Genomic DNA, 21543 nt, shown 5'->3' with positions numbered 1-21543 from the left:
AGAGAAGGGAACACAGAGCATTCAGAGAAAAACTTGCCATTTAACTCTAAATACGTAAGAGTGTTCGCTTCTCCTACCACCCCCCTTTTTTACACACACACAAACATATATATATATATATATATATATATATATATATATATATATATATATATATATATATATATATATATATATATATATATACATACATACACACACACATATATATATATATATATATATATATATATATATATATATATATACATATACATACACACACATATATATTTATATATATATATATATACATATATATATATATATATATATATATATATATATATATATATATATACATATATATATATATATTATATATATATATTTATATATGGTTATGGGGATAAACATAAATATGGTAATGGGATAGATATAAATATGGTTAAGGGGATAGATATAAATATGGTTAAGGGGATAGATATAAATAGGGTTATAGGCATATAAATAAATAAGGTTATAGGCTTATAGATGTAATATAGACATGTGTGGAGTTGTGTAAATAACAGCTCAACAATGAACTAGAAACAAGGACTTAAAATTTTGCAAATTTACATTTGAGGAAAGCTTAAGGGAAAATTATTCGGAAACATGGTTATAGCTGTGTAAGGTTATAGATATGTGGAACAAGCTACCAAACAGCATCGTAGAAGTTAACTCACTTGGAAATTGCAAATGTAAATTGGATAAATATTCATTACGAGCGGATGGTTAGGCAATAAATAGAAGCCGTAATGTCCTTTACGGTCTAACAGTGTGGGGTGGTTCCGTAGGAAAGGACTGACCACATGGAGGGACATGGGACAGTGAGTGAGGTGGGGCTCAAGACGGGCGTGGACTGGAGGTGGACATGTGGTTGTGTGTGGGGGGGAGGGGGAGGGGGAGGGGAAGAGGGAGGGTGTGACATACCAACCGGGACCATCATCGACCGGGAGCCGGTAACTGCTCTGCAGCACACACACACACACACACACACACACACACAGCTCTACACCAAAAGTGCAATGTGTAACAGAACAAGCCGACAAGTCACCTACGTGATCGTACGGATGATACCCGCATTGTCATTTCAATGAACCAACCCACACTGCAGCCTTGCTCCTGGGCACTTTACCAGACTGCACCTTTACTGCTGGGCACCACCGCCACTATAGCCTTATTCCTGAACACCACACAACTATAATCATAAACACCACATTCTTTGAATTAGGAAAACATTGTAAAATTTAGATAATGTCCTGAAAAGATTTCCCCCACTTTGTACCCGCAAGATAGCGTAAGTTTAGGAGTTGATAAATGTTGATATTGTACATGCTATGGACGGTATGTTCACTCATTGATTGAGTGACGTTGTTGTTGTTGTATTAGATTTAGCTACTCGGAACAAAGAGTTCCAAGTAGCACGGGCTATGGTGAGCCCGTAGTGAACTTACCTGGCACAGGAGCGGGGCTGTAACCGAGTGTCGTTGCACAATACTTATATACCTACTTTGTATCTACCTTGTGTAGCTTCCGGGGATCAATGGCCCCGCACCCCGGTCTCTGACCAAGCCTCCCGGTTAGTCATCTGGCCAACCAGGCTGTTGGACGCGGCTGCTCGCAGCCTGACGTATGAATCACAGCCTGGTTGATCTGGAATTCATTGGAGGTGTTTCTTGAGGTCTCTCTTGAACGCTGTGAAAGATCGGCCAGTTATGCTCCCTACGTGTAGTGGGAGTGTTGAAAAAGTCTTGAGTCCTTGATGTTGATAGTTCTCCCTCAGAGGTGCAATAGGTACTATTCCACCTCTGCTCTTCAACGGGGTATTTTGCACATCCTGCCATGCCTTCTGGCCTCATGTGATGTTATTTATGTGTTCAGATTTGTAACCAGGCCCTCTAATATCTTCCACGTGTAGATTATTATGTATCTCTGCGCTATCTCTGCGCTGCGCTCTAGAGAATACAGATTTAAAATTTTTAATCGGTCCAAAATAATTAAGATGACCTATTGAGTGAATACTAGTGGTAAAGTATCTTTGCACGCTCTGTAGGTCAACAATTTTTCCAATATATACCAAAAATGATATATTCCTAGGCCTAATATAGCGCATATATGTACAATATTAGGCCTCGGATAGCGTGTATTAGGGGATGGTTATTAAGTTAGGTTTCATTAGCAACATAAATACAAACCCTTTTCCCGTTTTCTGAATCTTGCCCCCAGGTCAGGTCTACACAGACATGTTTGTCCAAATTCACTAGTACCAAAGGGGGGTAGAAATAGCCTAAGCTACTCTATCCCTTTGAGATGTATTTCTTGCTTATCTCAATAAACATACTTGAACTTGAACTAGTAACAAATTCTGCTTTCTAATTGTCCATTACGTCAATATGAACCATCGTACGATGGTTCACATCGTACATAAGTACTCTCTAAACAGGAGGATGGTTGTATCATTCAAATGAACAGTGGGAGGGAGGGGAAGAGTTTTCAGCTTGTAAACTGGAGTAAAGACTTTTGCTCCAAGAACCATACGGAAACAAAAACACATTACAAAATCCCCGTATACGACTGGGAACTTTTACCTTTTAGATATATATTTTTTAATTTTGCCCCGAGGGGTGAGGGGCAGCGCCACTCATCCTGATAGTGGTCATACCACCATAGCAGCATGTACAGCACTCCCCAAGAAGAAGAAAACCCGCTGGGTTGCTCATCCTGTCACTTGTAACCAGACACAGCTGGGACTTGCTGAACTATCTCAAACAAACAGCTTTGATCAATAGAAATGAAAAGAAATCAGAAGGGAATGAGACGAGAAAATGGACAAGTTATTAGGTTATTACAAGCAGGAGAAATTGAGAACATCTCCATTTCTCCATGAGCATGGAGAAAGGTGATACAAGGAAGGGTCCTTGACGATAGAAGGGATGGGAAGTGAAGTGCGGGTCGAAGAGGAAGGGTTGGATAAGGAGAATTGGGGGGGGGGGGGAAGGGGATAGTCGTAAATGTTGGAGGGAGGAGAGTCAGAGGTGGAGGGGAGGGCGGCGGCTGGCCTGAGCTGTCCCCAGGCCATAACCCATGTCCAGCACCCCATTACCAACTAGCTTTATTTTGCTCAGCTTTTATCATCGACACGAGCCATGAGCGTTGATCAGCTTAGCTTGGCTTACTACTGCCAAGATAAATGATCACCTCCCGTTTACCACCCAGGTATGACAAGGCTGCCGGATCATTGGAAACTGAATATTTCTACAAGAGGCTTTTGTATGGTTCTCTCTCTCCTAAGAACTGATTATAGTTACTTTAACAGCAAATTATTTTTATTTATACCAATATATACCAAAAGTTATTATTTCTCTCATGCACTTTTAACCTACAAAACAACAAAATGAAGAATATAATTATTTAAGGACCATATTCTATTTAATATAAAAATATATATATGAGTGTGAAGCGGTGTATGGCATCGAGCCGGGTTCTCCCGCAGTGCACCTCGCCGTCAGCCTGGCTCCTCCTCCCAACTTGCCTTCACCAGCGTAAGGAACACGCCTTACTTTCTTCCTCCCTACTGACGCAAACACTGAATCAATTATACGTAAAGTCCTATGAATTAAAGTTAAGAAATTCAACGTGAGTGAAGTAGAGAGCGATAGATTTAACCCCCACTATATGTAGTCAACATTGTAGTAACCCGTAGCCCGCAACGACTTGTCCATTTAAGGCATTTCACACTTGACTTTCATAAATACCTATACCTCTTTAAAACTGATATTACTCTTAGGCACTAGTCTCATTTTCGCATACCTTACTCCTTGTAACTTATTTCTACAGACTTAGGGGTGTCCCTTAGGGCGAGGTCGGGGTCCCTACTAAAGGTGTACACGATACACATCATGCAAGCCAAACCCGCACTTTTTCTCGCGCCCAGCTAACCCACCCTGCCACGCTCTCGCTTTATATGCAATATTAACTGCTCCTAAATCATCCCTCGCAAAGACACGGACCGTCCATTACGGCGCTGCTGGTGTTGGTATTATGATTATATTTTAGTTTTACTACTATAGCCAATCATACTAGCAATGCTAATATTATTGATTTACTGGCAATATTAAAGTATTATCATTAATAGCATTAATATCTTTATTGTTATGGTATAGTTACACAGGAACTATATTGTCGTGGACAGAAAACCAGTTTACCGAGGTTTCCTTAACCACAGACGAGGCTATCAGCGTGGTCATCCAAAGATGGTCTTTACGTCAGGGTCTCGTCACGGCCCTTGTGGATTTGTTCACATAAAGATGGTCTTTACGTAACTGAGCAAATTAGATTTATATTGTCATTAATCCTGTCAGCACCTTGCGGTGGAGGCCTAATCAAAATTTAAGTTTTTCACAAAAGAAAGAAAGGCTCAGTAGTCATTTATCATGCAACCCAACTGGTGGCCAGTGGTGGAAAAGGTTTCAGAAGCACATAATGGGCTCAGGAACTGAATCCCATAGTTCCTTCAGCTAAGCAAGTAACATCTTATGAAGCTAGTTATACAAATTATAACACATTATATACGTGGGTATTCTGCATATATACATATATGTCGTACCTAGTAGCCAGAACGCACTTCTCAGCCTACTATGCAAGGCCCGATTTGCCTAATAAGCCAAGTTTTCCTGAATTAATATATTTTCTCTAATTTTTTTCTTATGAAATGATAAAGCTACCCATTTCATTATGTATGAGGTCAATTTTTTTATTGGAGTTAAAATTAATGTAGATATATGACCGAACCTAACCAACCCTACCTAACCTAACCTAACCTATCTTTATAGGTTAGGTTAGGTTAGGTAGACGAAAAAGTTAGGTTAGGTTAGGTAGTCGAAAAAACATTAATTCATGAAAACATGGCTTATTACGCAAATCGGGCCTTGCATAGTAGGCCGAGAAGTGCGTTCCGGCTACTAGGTACGACATTATATATATATATATATATATATATATATATATATATATATATATATATATATATATATATATATATATATATTATATCAGTATATTAAATACAATATATATTACATATATTATGTACACAGACTGTACACGTACACAGGCTGTAAGTCACTAATTCGTTATTTTAAAGTTACCACTTTCACACAAACTTGTAGCTTTGGTGTGGTTATCGTCTTCTTGAGGTTATCTTAAATCTTGAGATGATTTCGGGGCTTAGTGTCCCCGCGGTCCGGCCCTCGACCAGGCCTCCTTTTTTTGTTACACACACACCCCCTAGGAAGTAGCCCGTAGCAGCTGTCCAACTCCCAGGTATCTATTTACTGCTAGGAAACAGGTGCATCAGGGTGAAAGAAACTATGCCCATTTATTTCCGCCTCCACCGGGGGATCGAATTCAGAATCTCAGGACTACGAATCCGAAGCGCTGTCCACTCAGTTCAGACAGGCCCCCAAATGGTACATGAGATTAAACGCTCACATCTCACTAAGCGCAGCATCAACAATTACAATTACGGTAATGTATAACTGACGTTCCTATTCACTGCATCATTTAGGCCTATTTAATAATCAAGAAATAAAGTTATTATCACAGAATCCGAATTAATATTTTTGCAACACTAAGAGTATTCCCAATGCATGTTAAGCAAACCATACCTTACCTTGAGGTTACCTCTAGGTGTTTTTGGGGCTTAGCGTCCCGGCGGCCCGGTCGTCGACCAGGCTTCCTCGTTGTTGATCTGGTCAACCAGGCTGTTGGACGCGGCTGCTCGCAGCCTGACGTATGAATCACAGCCTGGTTGATCAGGTATCCTTTGGAGGTGTTTATGCAGTTCTCTCTTGAACACTGTGAGAGGGTCGGCCAGTTATGCCCCTTATGTGTAGTGGAAGCGTGTTGAACAGTTTCGGGCCCCTGATGTTCATATGCAGTCTTTTCAACAATTCTGTTCCCATGTTACAATTCGATAAAAATACTACATGTAGAAAATACACGTGAACGGAAGGTAAGGTAATTACTAGGTGAAAGTGCTAAGCCAGTACGACTAGGAGGCCTGGACGACGGCCGGGCCGCGGGGACACTAAAAAGCCCCGAAATCATCTCAAGATAACCTCAAGATAAGATAGCCTTAAGCATTAGATACAGAAGGGAAAACAACTGGTTGTAAATTGGAGTATTGACATAGGCCGTCTGTTTCTTGTTAGGCAAATACTGTACAAGTTAAAATCTGGGTAGAAGGGGTAGACTAACATAATAACCTTGAACGTCATGTGTTCAAAGTTATTATGCAAGCCAGAAAATAAACCTGTTTAGCCTCGCCAGGGCTGCAACCAGTCCTCCTAATAGTACGTCTTATTTTGACGTATACTTTACCTAAGGCCAAAAACTGTCGTACTAGAAATGGTAGCAGTTCGTGATATTGACAAATTCCCATTTTCTGTTCGTGGGTTCTCTGGTAGGTTTGGATTATGCACTTTAAATACAATTTCTTGACGTTGGGAACGCTCGCGAAAACGGGCTACAGGCTCAAGCAAAGGATTCTAGTTGCCTGAAACTTGTATAGGATGCCAAGGCTCGCCGTTGGGGCCCTACACTTGCAAATTAACCATATCAACAGTCATGCAATAAACGCCACATGTAAGACCACTATGGTAGCAATACCTGGGGAATTATAATAGAAGCCGTTTGCCTGCGGCAAGATTCTGGTACGTGGCAACCACATCCTAACTGACCAGCAGGAGTAGGGTGCTGGTGGTGGGGTGGGGCAAGGGAAAGCTCCAGCCAGTCACATCGGCCTTGCGGGTCACGCGGCGGTTTATAAACACACGGGTTGGAAGGTCGAATTGTTGCTCGGGTGTTGACTCCCTCGACCAGCCGGTGTCACGCCACCAACACTAACCGTCCAACGTGACAAAAGTAACGAAAGTCACCAGCTAAATTCTACTTGAGTGTCTAAAGCACCAGACTAAGTGACAATCCCAACTAAATTACTAACATTACTGCTTAAATCAATATGGCAATATAATATTTTTTTCTATAATGATTGGTTTACCAAAGATATCACCATTGGGTATAGAGGCTCAGTCATTGTACCCTAAAACTGTCGATAACACTTAATTTGGTGGAACATTTTGAAGGATAGGCTCCCGTGAACAAATGTCTCAGCCAGTTTCTAAAGTTTATTCAAATATATGTTCAACATGGAAGCTGTGCCGTTTTAGTCTTCAGTTTATGTTTCTAGCGGTGACTTTAGTGTTTTACATTTTAGCTTCATGTATTTATCTTAAAAGCTGCCCAAACGGCAGCACCGGATGATATGGGATCATGTTGCTGATGCAGGCATAATTATAATCAATGTGAAAACGATACTCTATCACCCCACTCAGGGAGTCAGTGAGGACGGAAATACCTCAATAGTGCATCCCTTACGTTAAGTTACAGAATAAACTAACTCATTCACCTCTAAATCACACATCGTTACCGAATATATCTGCTTTGAGCTCAGTATACCAGCAGAAGTTCCACTAATTACCAAAAACTTTATAAGAATACCTATCAGATGGCTGGACAACCATCACCAAACCTCTTCTCAGCCTGATGTTAGGCTCGCTTAAGCATATCTCCCTAGGATGAATCTGGGGCCCTGCTCTCTTCCACACAAAATATGGCAAAACTTGGGTCGCGCCGTCCCCCGACAAGTTGGAACTGGGAAAATATATGCGATAACTTTCTAGATTTACGGTCATGTTGGGAGTAAATTTTAAAAGTGTCCTCCCCTGTATTTTATGCAAGCCAGTCCTGGGATGGAGTAACTCGGGGATATTCTCATTTGCATAATATAATGACTTCTTGCTTTAAACCCTACATGCTGGCTAACTGATATTCAAGACGAATTTAATGAGATGATAATTAATGGTAATGCCATTAAAATATTGGTAATTCTGGTGTAAACTAAATTAATACAGATATAACAAATACAAGTGAACTGAGCTGTAAGCAAGGGCAGGCTGTGCCGAGGTATCAGTATTAATGACGGAGCCGAGTTGTTCCCCGCAATGACATGTTCCCTCTTAATGGCGAAAGATACACAAGTGATAGTTTGTTTCCTCTTCTCCCAGCGTGCACCTGGAGGCGGGTGTGGATGGTCTTCTTTAACGGCCAGCAGGTGCCGAGTCTCGCCACGGGCTCTGATCCTCCAGCATGATCCAGTACGCACCAGCACATCCCTCTCCTCCCTCCCCCCCTCTATCCATGTGGGCCTATCCCTCTCCAACCCATCCTCCTGTTTAAATAGTAGTCTTTTTTAACTATGTGCACGTACACAAATTGACGAAAAAGGCAAATTACATAAAATTTGGTACAATTCACTTTATAGTTCGAAAAAATAAAGCTAAAAAACTAACAAATAATCCTAGGCCTAGTATAGCACATACATGTACCATATTAGGCCTCAGATAGCATGTATTAGGCCTAGGAAGGTTAGGTTAGTTTAGGTTGTCTTTGCAACATAAATACAAAACCTTTGCCAGTTTATCCAAATTCCTATAGTAACGATTTCTGCTTTCTAATTGTTCAATACATCATAAATGTACTATGGTCCCCAGGAGAGCAACAGCCTCCTTCTGACCACCTGGCTAGCAGGTAGACGCACCATCCCCCTCCCTCCATTCACCGAACCGCAATAAAACTAACGCCCACACAAACCTATAACAAGCTACGTATGTTATGGGAAATACAATAGCAACAAGAGAGCACTGACCTCCAGCTGTAAAGGTCAAATCATAACTACCCCATAAAGTTAGTTGAAGTAAAGTTGAGGGCCCGCAGAGAGGTAACGTAGCCCGGCTGTGTCTGCCCATGTGTACGCGCGTTCGTCTACATCAACCTCTTCTGCACATAAATCTAAGATGAGTACTAAGATTTTAGCAAGGTTATGGAAAAGTTGTGAGAGAAATGGTATATATGGGAAGACGAACTCTAAGGTAGACTGGGATGGGTGGGGAGGGGGGTTGGATGGGAGCGTGAGAACGCAGGTGGGGGGAGTAAGCCTAAAGTGAAGAATGTGCACATGAATGGGCCTAGCCTAACTTGTAACGGAAGTTTGGGAGGAGTTCGGCACCAATCCAAATAAATCTGTGAACGATGCAACACTAGAAAAGTTCTGACCAACCATGCTGTTGGAGCTTGCAGTTGGAAAGTTTATATAGTTACATCCCAGAGATACGACAGTCAATTCCATTCACCTGCACTGTACCCATACAACCCGGGTGAATGGAATGTTTATTTCCACGGATGTGTGAATGGCAATTTATACGACAGTCAATATTCTTTGTCTGTGATTTTTGTGTGTATATTTTGTCTTTTTTTTTTTTTTTTTTTTTTTTTTGGACTGTGGAGACCACTCTCCCCAGTCTGGCTCCTCCTCTTGATAATTACTTAGTTGCAGACCAGTAGGCTATGGCGAAAAAAGTATGTGATGGTTAGTCGGCTAAATCAATACGCTATCCTTCAGGTGTGTAAATAATAATGGAAATAAATAGGCCTACGGAGAAGCATGGTGTAAGGGAGCAGGGTGGGTCGAGAGAGCAGGGTAAGGGTTGTTCCGAGTGGGACTTGAGCAGGGTAAAGCTGAGCGTAGGGTAAGAGAGATTAGGGAGGTGCGGAGAAAGACAAGGTCATGAGAGAAGGAGGACAAGGTCATGGAAAGCGAAGAAAGTCACGAGTAAAGAAGGTTAGTAAAAAGCGACACGAGGAGTTGTGCACAGCTAGACATAATGGGGTTGTACAAGGTTGGGGGCTCAGTGGGGTGGGGTTGCAGGAAGTCAAAGGCATCACGAGGATATCATCATGAACACGAGTTTTGAAGTACAGGATAAAAAACTACACTCACTATCCTTTTTTTCTTCTCCAACCCCTTCCCATTATTACTTCACCCCTCCCCTCCCCTCCCACCATAATCTACCGCAGGCCTGTCAGCGATACTAACGTCCTCATTACCCCCAATTTTGTTATCGAGTACGATGTCACCCTCGAAAATTTTGCCACAGATCAGCGCCTGCTCTCGTCCCGTTCTCAGAGTCTTGAACAGTAAACGGCACACATGTCCGGATTTCTCTTGGGTTACCATTAATGCATAATGATTTACTGTAAATATATTAACTCTTGAAATAGAATATTCTCTGTAACTAGCTGACACTGTAATTATAAGGTGTGAAGGATAGATGAAATTGTTAATGTAATAATCTCCGTTGAGGTCTGATAAAGACCTTTTGTGCCCTCTGTAATCCTTTTTTGCGCTACCACTCACAGGATGAGTATGGGGCGCACAATAAACTGGCCGGCGGCAACAATCAAAACAATTATACGAGAAACAGAATCAACACACACGAAAGGAACGGGATGGGTGGTGATGGAGGAGTGAAGAAGGAAGAGAGGATGTTGTGTGCAAATTTGAACTTAATTCGCGAAAGGACCTCCATTATCCTAATAAATGATTTACTTCAACCAATTTTAATGGGAGTATGAACAACACTGTCGCTTAAATATCTACATTACTGTACAGTACTCGAATTCAAACAGGAAATGAGCAAAAAGAGCTTCACACAAATGAACAAATCACTTTTGATTGCCCGAATTATATTAGGCCTCATAGCCTAATATAATGTTATATTAATTATATTCGTTAGTGTTAGCCCAACACTAACGAAACCACATCCATCCACAACTTCAAGGCAAAGTACGAGAAAGAATTTGAACGTCATTAATTAATTCATAATATAAACACCGTGTAGAGTGGACTCTTAACTCCCTTCAGAGTAACTCTACTACCCCAAGCCCAGGCTTGACTTGTGAAAGCATTGCCCAGCAGACTGTTGCTTAGAGCGGCCTGCAGGGCCATGCACACATATCCACTAATAGGAGGAGGTACATAAAGAACTAAACCTCCCTCCTATGTAGTTACTGTTAAACTCATTCACTTATGAATAAATAAGTTCACCTAATTATCGGGTTGATACTGAATCACTTCTTATAAACAAAAATCTGACCGAGAAACCCGAATAGCATCAGCATCACTCAGACGAACAACTGAAGCCATTGAAATCGTGGAGGGTGTGGGAGCTCCGCGACCTTGACCCCAGCACGTCCACAGGCTGGTGGTGGTCAGGCAGCATACTCCAGCGTCCATGCAACCACCCCTGCCCCCCCCCTTACCACCTCTAATACTGCCCCCCCCCTTACCACCTCTAATACTCCCCCCCCCATTGCTAATACTGTTCACCACCACACCACCCACCGCCAATAGTCTTCCTTCACCACCACGCCACCCACCGCCAATACTCTTCCTTCACCACCACACCACCCACCGCCAATAGTCTTCCTTCACCACCACACCACCCACCGCCAATACTCTTTCTTCACCACCACGCCACCCATCGCCAATACTCTTCCTTCACCACCACACCACCCACCGCCAATACTCTTCCTTCACCACAACGCCACCCACCGCCAATACTCTTTCTTCACCACCACGCCACCCATCGCCAATACTCTTCCTTCACCACCACACCACCCACCGCCAATACTCTTCCTTCACCACCACGCCACCCACCACCAATACTCTTCCTTCACCACAACGCCACCCACCACCAATACTCTTCCTTCACCACCACGCCACCCACCGCCAACAGTCTTCATTCAGTGTTCAAAAGGGAACTTGATAAATACATCCACAGATACCTGATCAACCGGGTCGTAACTCATGCGCCAGACTGAGCAGCGACGTCTTGGTCCCGTCATACTGCTCCAAAGATTTTATCATAGATATATCACGTTATTGTGATTTCATTGTGTATTTGTAAGTCTACAGCCTAGACGTCAGGCTGCGAGCAGCTGCATCTAATATCTTGGTTAAACAGACCACCAACCAGGAGGCCTGGTCAGAGAGCGGACTGAGGGCGGGGACGCAGGTCCCCGGAAAGCCACAGGGTAACCACAAGGTACTGGGAATCCTTACTTTCTCTGCCGATTTGTTGTTTTTATTCTATCCTGATGCCCCGTTATACCCTTATTTACATTACGCTTTCCTTGGTTCTATTTTCATATAATCAAATATATATTTCTTGTAAATTTCGATTGGTCAGTGATAAATGCCTGGAAAAATAGAGCTTAAACTGTTTAGTGGATGGGCGATTTCCTTCTCAGACAGATGGATATTCGCTTGAGAAATTTTCCTTCACGTGTTGGTGTGGACCCAAAACCCGACAGGTGATTGCACGTGTCAAGGTTCACATTTTTTCGACCTAGTTTGAAGATCAAATTCACTCATGATAAGTTGTTATCTTTCGATGATCGCGAGAATCCCCCGGGACCCGCTCTCAGACCAGGCCTCCTGGTTGGTGGTCTGGTCAACTAACCAAGCTGCTCGACGCGGCTGCTCGCAGCCTGATGTACAAATCACAGCCTGGTTGGTCAGGTATCTTTGGAGGTGTTTATCCAGTTCTCTTCTGAACACTTCGTTGGCGTTAAAAGCACTTGATCATCAGCTTAAGAAAAAACATTAGCCTATGAAGCAACCAGCTCTATTGTCTCAATTCTTTCAACAGTAGATCAAGGCAGGCAGCAAACAAACAAAGGATTAAACAAAGCTTAATTTTTACCCCCCCCCCCTTCTTGGTGACACATTCTCAGACTGGTCTTTACTCCCTTTCGGAGCTACTTTGTCACCTGCTAATAAATACCTAATTTGCGATTGCAGGACATTCCTTTCTGCTTAGTAACTATAAAAAGTTCGGCGAGTTCAATTTTGTCAAATGCTTGGAGGTATCATTAATGTGAGAACAGAGTTGTCCTGCGAAGTTGTGCTGAATGTTTACTATAAATGGCTATGCACCATAGGAGAGAAAGCATGTAAAACACCCCGTGTACAACATGTGCTCTCCCGCAAGCACAACTGAGTGAGTGGGAAGAAGGGCACGAGGGGCCTGACGGCTACGTGGACAGCGCTAGGGATTCGTAGTCCTAAGGTTCCGGGTTCGATCCCCGGCGGAGGCGGAAACAAATGGGCAGTTTCTTTCACCCTGATGCCCCAGTTCATCTAGCAGAAATAGATACCTGGGAGATAGACAGTTGCTACGGGCTGCTTCCTGGGGGGGTGTAACAAAAAGAAGGCCTGGTCGAGGACCGGGCCGCGGGGAGGCTAAGCCCCGAAATCATCTCCAGATAACCTCAACCCCAAGAGACGGGTGAGGGCAGGTATGAAGAGGAACCAGTGGGAGACGGCGAGGGTGAGGGAAGGGTGAGGTCGAAGGCAGGGATGAGTAAGGTGGATTTGTTCAGTAAGGTGGTTATCTTGAGGTTATCTTGTGATGATTTCGGGGTTTAGCGTCCCCGTGGCCCGGTCCTCGACCAGGCCTCCTTTTTGTTACACCCCCCAGGAAGGAGCCCGTAGCAGCTGTCTAAGTCCAGGTACCTATTTACTGCTAGGTGAACTAGTAAGGATTTAATGAGTACCTGCTTGATACTGGCTTGATGGGGTTCTGGGAGTTGTCCTAATCCCCAAGCCCGGCCCGTGGCCAAGCTTGACTTGTGAGAGCTTGATCCACCAGGCTGTTGCTTGGAGCAGCCCGCACGACCCACATATCCACCACAGCCCGGCTGGTCCGGCACTTCTTGAAGAAAACTATCTCGTTTTCTCTTGAAGATGTCCACGGTTGTTACGGGTTATTCATGCCCGTGCCACCTTTAGGGTGGCTTAATCTTTATCACTCAATCTTGAAAATCCATCTTTCTGAAGATGTATTATTAAATACGAAAGTACTTAAGGAAATTCCTGTTTCATTCCTTCCTTCGTGGTCTGACATTGTCATATAATATTAAATATATATATATTATATATATATAATGTCGTACCTAGTAGCCAGAACGCACTTCTCGGCCTACTATGCAAGGCCCGATTTGCCCAATAGGCCGAGTGATTTTCTTTATTTTCGACAAATTGTTTCCAATTGGTCTATTTGAAATATTATTATTAAATTATATTAAGAACATAAATTATTGACTTAGTTAAGTTAGTTTAGGTTAGGTTAAGATAGGTTAGGTAGGGTTGGTTGGGTTCGGTCATATATCTACGTTAGTTTTAACTCAAATTAAAAAAACTTTACTCATACATAGTGAAATGGATGGCTTTATCATTTCATAAGAAAAAATTAGATAATTATATAAATTCAGGAAAACTTGGCTTATTAGGCAAATCGGACCTTGCATAGTAGGCATAATATTGCGTTCTGGCTACTAGGTACAACATATATATATATATATATATATATATATATATATATATATATATATATATATATATATATATATATATATATATATATATATATGTCGTACCTAGTAGCCAGAATTCACTTCTCAGCCTACTATGCATGGCCCGATTTGCCTAATAAGCCAAGTTTTCCTGAATTAATATATTTTCTCTAAATATTTTCTTATGAAATGATAACGCTACCCATTTCATTATGTATGAGTTCAATTTTTTTCATTGGAGTTAAAATTAACGTAGATATATGACCGAACCTAACCAACCCTACCTAACCTAACCTAACCTATCTCTATAAGTCAGGTTGGGTTATGTAGCCGAAAAAGTTAGGTTAGGTTAGGTAGGTTCGGTAGCCGAAAAACAATTAATTCATGAAAACTTGGCTTATTAGGCAAATCGGGCCTTGCATAGTAGGCTGAGAAGTGAGTTCTGGCTACTAGGTACGACACATATATATATATGCATGTCCATACATGTATCTTTCGATTCATCAGTCTATCCATCCATCAATCTATCCATTCATCTATCTTCCTATCCACCCATCTATCTATTCATGTAGCTGTCAATATATCTATCATCTATATATTTATTTTCCATCCATCTTTGTATGCATCTACCTATCCATCTATTTATATCCATCAATCAATCTGTCCATCTATCTTTCCACCTGTGGATCCTTCTATCAATCATCTATCCATGAACTATCAGCGATCATCATCTATCCATGAAGACTATTGATGATCTGTCAATCATCTATCAATCCATCCATCTACTGTCTCTCATAAAATATGTAACTGTCTAAAGTGTAGATGAGAGGAGCTTAGTTGTGTGAAATGCTAAAAAAATACAATAGTTACATCTTTACACTGAGGTGCGTGGATTGTGAAATTTTCGACGCTTATCTTGAGATGATTTAGAGGCTTAGTGTCCCTGCGGCCCGGTCCTCGACCAGGCCTCCACCCCCAGGAAGCAGGCCGTAGCAGCAGTCTAACTCCCAGGTACCTATTTACTGCTAGGTAACAGAGGCATCAGGGTGAAAGAAACATTTTGCCCAATTGTCTCCGCCTCCACCGGGGATCGAACCCCTGAAACCTCAGGACTAGGAATACGAAGCGCTGTCCACCCAGCTGTCAGACGTACCTAGGGAGGTGTTATTGCGAGTACGAGTAAATTATGGGCATACCATACCTGGATCATACCTGGAGAGGGTTTCGCGAGTTTTTCCTACTCCCCGAGCCCAACAGCAGAATATTTCTGTTAATTTTTCCGATTTCAGTGAATAATGGTGTACAGGTATATTAATATAAGAAAAAAAATATTTTGAAAAGTTTGTTTTGAAAATATTTATGTGCAGCCGGTGGGCGTATGTGACCCTGGCACGCTGTTCCCTTTTCAATTATGGCGACCCATAATTTAAGGGACCTGACGGCTGAGTGGACAGCGCTCGGGATTCGTAGTCCTGAGGTTCCGGGTTCGATCCCCGGTGGAGGCGGAAACAAATGGGCAGTTTCTTTCACCCTGATGATCATGTTCACCTAGCAGTAAATAGGTACCTGGGAATTAGACACCTGCTACGGGCTGCTTCCTGGGGGTAACAAAAAAGGAGGCCTGGTCGAGGACCGGGCCGCGGGGACGCTAAGCCCCGAAACCATCTCAAGGTAAGCTAGGCCCAAACGTTTCGCCTACAACTTTAGACAAACACGTTTACAGTGTTTATTTATATTTATGTATCACACAAAAATACTGCAGAATAAGCCATTATCGCAGATACATCGGTACAGCTCTAATTAGAAAGCTCTTTTAAAACCATTGTCTTTACAGGAGTTGTGAGTGGAAGGTGGAAAAATATAATCGAAGTGTACAGTTGGATGAAATAGCCCATCGGGGCAAAATTTAAATACATTGCCAACGGGAAACAAACAAGGCGTTTAAAAACAAAATCAAGATGAAAACTTAACAATGGATGTAAATTGATGAGTACTGATTCAGCTATTAAATGAAACAAGCTTGGCCTATCAACTTGCATCATTAAAGCAAATAACTTAGTAGCCTATCATATAGGATAGACATAAAAGTCTACACAACTGAAAGCAATAATTAAATCAGGCATGCCTCACATGGTCCAACTGCAGTGTTATTTTCATATCAAATATTAATATACACGTCCATCAAGATGATCCCTTCGGTCCTTTGCGTTTCTGTTTAATCATTAAACAAGGAACAAAGTCTATCGACCGAGTTCAATACCTGGTTCTTGGACGATGGCACCACATCTGGTACTATAGATTCTATCTTAGAAGACATCAGCAAAATTAAGAAGCAAGGAAACAACCATGGTGTTACGGCCCACAAAATGGGCACAACGGGAATTGCTGACAAAGCAGGAAGACAGCTCTTTAGTATCCTAACGAACAGAAAGAACTCCAGTGTGTTCTGGGTTCAACAAAGTTCAACCCGGATCATCCACCGTGAAAAGCTCAATCCTCCCGGTTACTGTGCTTGCTCCAGTACTTTTTGCAACTTTATATCGAACATTGGCAAGGACACAACCTACTACTGCTATTAATTAAATGAAACATGCATCCTAGTGCCACTCATAGCAGATGGCACTAGGATTTCTCTTAGAGTAGACAATAGAGGATACAGCAAATCTCTAAACTGTATATCTGGTCTTAGCATGTTTATCAGGTCTTCCAATACGCCACATAAATAATATGTTTAATGAAGTCAAGTTCCAGCTACTGAGCTATGGAAAAAAAATATATAAACGGAAACCACATAGAAGGCAGTCAAATCTAGGTTCAAGGCTCATATATACAAGAGACCCTAGAGCGAACAATGTGGTAATTCTAAATGCCCTCTGTATCTTTAGTTCCTGGCCGGAGGTTGAAGAAATCTACAACTTCTAAGAAACATTTGTTCTTATATTTTGTAACAATTTAACTTTGTACAATAAAACATGAAAGTGGGATTAGTACCCTGCCATTTTACATTATTATTATTATTACAATATATAAATATATATATATATATATATATATATATATATATATATATATATATATATATATATTATATATTATTACAATATATATACTGTATATATATATATACATATACTATAAAAATCGCTATGGTTGATGATAAAACTGTCCTTGATGGCCCTTAATGTCCAAAACTGTCCTTGAACTGCAGTTGATGAGTCATAATAACGTGACTGAAGAATGTTGACCAAACCACACACTAGAAGATGGATAGACGACGACGTTTCGGACCGCACTCGGCCATAATCAACGAAACGTCGTCGCCTTTTCATCTCCTAGTGTGTGGTTTGGTCAACAAAACTGTCCTTGTTTACTAGGCCTGGTAGTGCGGGTTGAGCTATGGAGTACGAAAACCTCAAATATTATGTGATATTATGATAATAGAACCACTAGACGAAAGAAGCACCCAACTGAAACGGCAGCTTAATCCCATTTTGAAGCCGAAATTGCTACCAAAGCTATTATTAGGGTAATTGGCTCCCAAGCGAGTGGAGAGGAATCCTTTGTGAGTTACCTGGCTCACCCACTAATTATGTTGAGTTTCACATTTCCCTTCCTCTGAACACATTTTAACACAGCAACATACACCCTTCAACTAGAAGTATCACAATTGGGTGAAAGAGTACGATATATAACTCAAAGAATTACTGTTCACATGAAGCTTCATAGGCCTATCTTCAGTGACTCGGAGAGCCTTAGAAAATGGAGGTGTCTTAGTTATCTTTATAAATTACTAAGGACCTTCTACAAGCCAAAACTGCAAGTAATTGTCATAATTACATTACGTAAAATCAAACTCAAACACCTGGGAAACGGAAAAAAGAGGGCATGGGCGAAGGGGGGGCAGGGAGGGGGGCATTTTAAATACAAAAATATTTGCTTAAAGGAATAAGGATATAACGATCAAGACTAAGCCTCGTGGATTATGCTATAATGGAGCAACTAAATATAATTTTAATCCGTGTTATTAACCAATTTTAAAGGGAATATCAACAGTGGCAAGGGGAATTTAGTTTATGCTAGTCGTCGATATGGAAGCCATCTAACAATGCCGGCAGAAACTTTGCCCTTCAGGATAAGTAACAAATGATGAAAACAATTATATAAGTTTGCAAAATAATGAAGATATGACTTTCTGGTGATGCCTACTGTCTGAAATAAAAAAGGATTAAGACATAAAAAAAACATTGCACCAATGAGGGAAGGCAAAGATGTCATTAAACACTCACCTAGTTTGACGTATCTGTTGGGCATGGTGCTGTCGTGCCAGGCAGCATGGGCGGCCACAGCAAGCCCGCCCACCACCGCCGCCCACAACACCAGCTTCTGTACACCCATGTTGCTCCCACGCTGTGATCTCGGGACACCTTTGATCCGGTCCTCTCACCCGGTTGTACTGCTATAAATGCTCTCCAGAATCTCTCCACTATCCGTTTGCCAAATATGTTTTCAGAAATGACACAAGCTCATGCATGTACTGCTAGTTACAAGAGGTGTGGGCGTAGTAGGCTGCAGAGTACTCCACCACCCTGTACATAGGACTACGATGGCCTGGATTGGGTATAACTGGTCACGGGAAAACTGTTTACTTAAGCTTTACAATATGTGTTGGACATAACACGAGGGGCAGTATAGCGGCGTCTTGGTATGTGGGGAGGTGATGATACACGCACTCTTGACTAGAAGTTACACTGACAACAAGCGACTGTACTGTGATCGATATGGCACATGTGCTCTATTGTTTAAGTTTACTTAATTTAAAACAAACTATATAGTACTAAGGCATTCAATCGCGTGTAAAGCACAGACACATTTCAGCAGGGCGTCTAAGCGAACCACTGAAGACACTGGGAGACCATTGACCAGACCAGGCTGTAGCACTTAACGTTGATCACAAGTGAGGCGTTGCTTGAAACCTTTCGCGCTAACTTTTCTACCTTTCTTCTCTCTTCGCTATCTTCTTTCCAGCAGTATTCAGCATACACTGTCGGCTATGTCTTGTAAAACATGTTCAAAACCCTATTAAAATCAAAATAAGTGCCTGACTTGTGGAAACACACACGCCAGCGGCAGCAGCCCCGGGAAGGCCTGAGTCCCCACACCGCTGCCTTCCTCCCCGTTTCTCATGGCCTGTGGCTACTTGGGCGCTCTATTTTCTTTTACGGACAATCAGGAGGATAAAATATACAGTTGGAAGGTATTACTGTAGACGAAATAATCCTTTCATCACGTCATGGTCAAAGCACTACGCCACACCGGTAAGGACCACAGACGACACCCTCACATCACAGGCTCCATAACACGACTGGCCGAGATGTTTACAAAATCGATGCTGAGTCTCTCGCGAGTCGTGACGTCACGCAGGCGGCTCAGAGCCACCTATCGGCCGGCTGCCTAACCAACCCTCACCAAAATCAAAATAACGATAAAAACCTATTTTCTAAATATATCTACATTATGATAATGCATCCTCAGCTCCAGTATAAAATGTTAGTATTCTGCTATGCAACTGTATTAATAATACAAGCAATAAAAGATAGATATTGTCATTATTAAAGGAAAATGCTCGACGCTTCAGTGTTCAGTCTCATGTTATAGAGCTATGTTAACACAGGAATATTTTCACATTAAAAATACAATAATAAACGTGTAATTTAAGTTCAGGTTTAATTATTGTAATTCCTTGAAATTATACATCATTAAAGTTAACGCATATTTCTAAGTGTTCTTGTACTGTTTTCGGGACAAATACAGTATAAAAAGGATAGATTAGACTAGGCTAGCCGAGTTTATTTGGTTTGGTTTGAAAATATATCCCAGCCTGATTCTGGCAATTACTAAGTGGATACTGTCACACTCTCTAGTGGTTGTTTTATGCTGCCCGTACATATAATTCTCGGTTCTAAACATGTCATAGCTCTTTATACTCATGTTTTCTGGCCTTTCGATATCAATGACATGTCAGTTGCTTAATTTAGAAACTGTACTTTTGGTTGATCTCGAACCCGTTGATGATGTGACGACGTATATTGAATTTTGTAACTAGCTCATCAAGATTGTAACCTGCTTAGCTAAATGAATTGTGGGGTTTCAGACCTTGAACCCATTATGTGTCTCTGTAACCCTTTCCACTACACCCACAAGATGGGTATGGGGTGCATAATAAATGAACTAAACTAAATTATGACAGGTGGCTGCAGGTAATGAATCCCCCAATGGCGAACATTCCAACTGTAAACTATGTGAACAAGAGCAGGGATATATTCTCCAACACTATATCTGTGATTGCCCTGTTATCAGTGACTACAGACCAAATGGTATGAGGTACTTTGAGCTCTGTAATTACTTCATACACTCAGGAATATTGGAAGATATTCTTGTGCTGTACCCAGATTTTGCTAGTGGGGGCTAATAGATCAGCCTTACATTTCATGGTCTCTCCTGATTCCACGTATGACTGGCTGTCCTGTGAGGTGGGAATGTTGGGTGAGCTTGTAGCTGGTTATTTATCTACATTGTGTAATAATCTTTCATGCAGAACAGGGTAGCAGCACATTGCTGTGTGTACCTAAGCTTGTTAAAAAAAAAAGAGACATTCTTGAGAGGAAACTTATAGAAACTGGAAAAATAATTATATTTCCATGATTCAGTGCTTAGCTCTTATGAAAATCATAAAGTTATAAAGTTATTATTTAATCAATTTTTTATAGAGGCAGGTATTTTCTCTCATGATTCCATGTATGACTAACCATCCTGTGAGATGGGAATATTAGATGAACTTGTGAAGCTAGTTTTTTTATCTACACTAATTTTTCATTTAGAATAGGGTAGCAGCACATTACTATGTATATCTAAGCTTGTTAAAAAAAATGAAAATATAGCCTCCACTTGGGGGTCATCTGCACTGTGTTTAAAGGCATTATTATATGTATGGTTTCATACCACGTAGCAATGTCCACTTTCATACTAAGATTTTTAATAATCCAATTTTGTAATTAATAAAATGAAGCTGGGTTGCAATTTACATTACATATGATAAAACATAATTTATAACAAACTCGATAATCAGTTTGGTGTTGGGCTTAAGGCCTACCAGCCACCACAATATCTTACTAACCAACCAGCAAATATACTTCAGTTCTGAACCTC

The 21543-nt window shown here is 41.4% G+C and overlaps 1 protein-coding gene across 8 annotated transcripts in view; it reads right to left on the bottom strand.

Annotated features, from left to right (window-relative positions):
• The window catches only part of Sema1a (semaphorin 1a), a 1083998-nt gene extending 1064299 nt beyond the window's left edge, over positions 1-19699 (bottom strand). For all 8 annotated transcript variants that reach the window (XM_069303901.1, XM_069303896.1, XM_069303904.1 and 5 more), the window contains exon 1: positions 18624-19699. In XM_069303901.1, coding sequence (XP_069160002.1) covers positions 18624-18732 — 109 coding nt within the window. In that variant the 5' untranslated portion in view covers positions 18733-19699. The remainder of the gene's footprint in view (positions 1-18623) is intronic.
• Positions 19700-21543: the final 1844 nt, after the last annotated feature.

Source organism: Procambarus clarkii, chromosome 51 (genome assembly GCF_040958095.1).
Source record: "Procambarus clarkii isolate CNS0578487 chromosome 51, FALCON_Pclarkii_2.0, whole genome shotgun sequence".
Classification (NCBI taxonomy): Eukaryota; Metazoa; Arthropoda; class Malacostraca; order Decapoda; family Cambaridae; genus Procambarus; species Procambarus clarkii.
The sequence above is the reverse complement of the archived record's forward strand: the minus strand, read 5'-3'. Positions and strand labels throughout refer to the sequence as shown.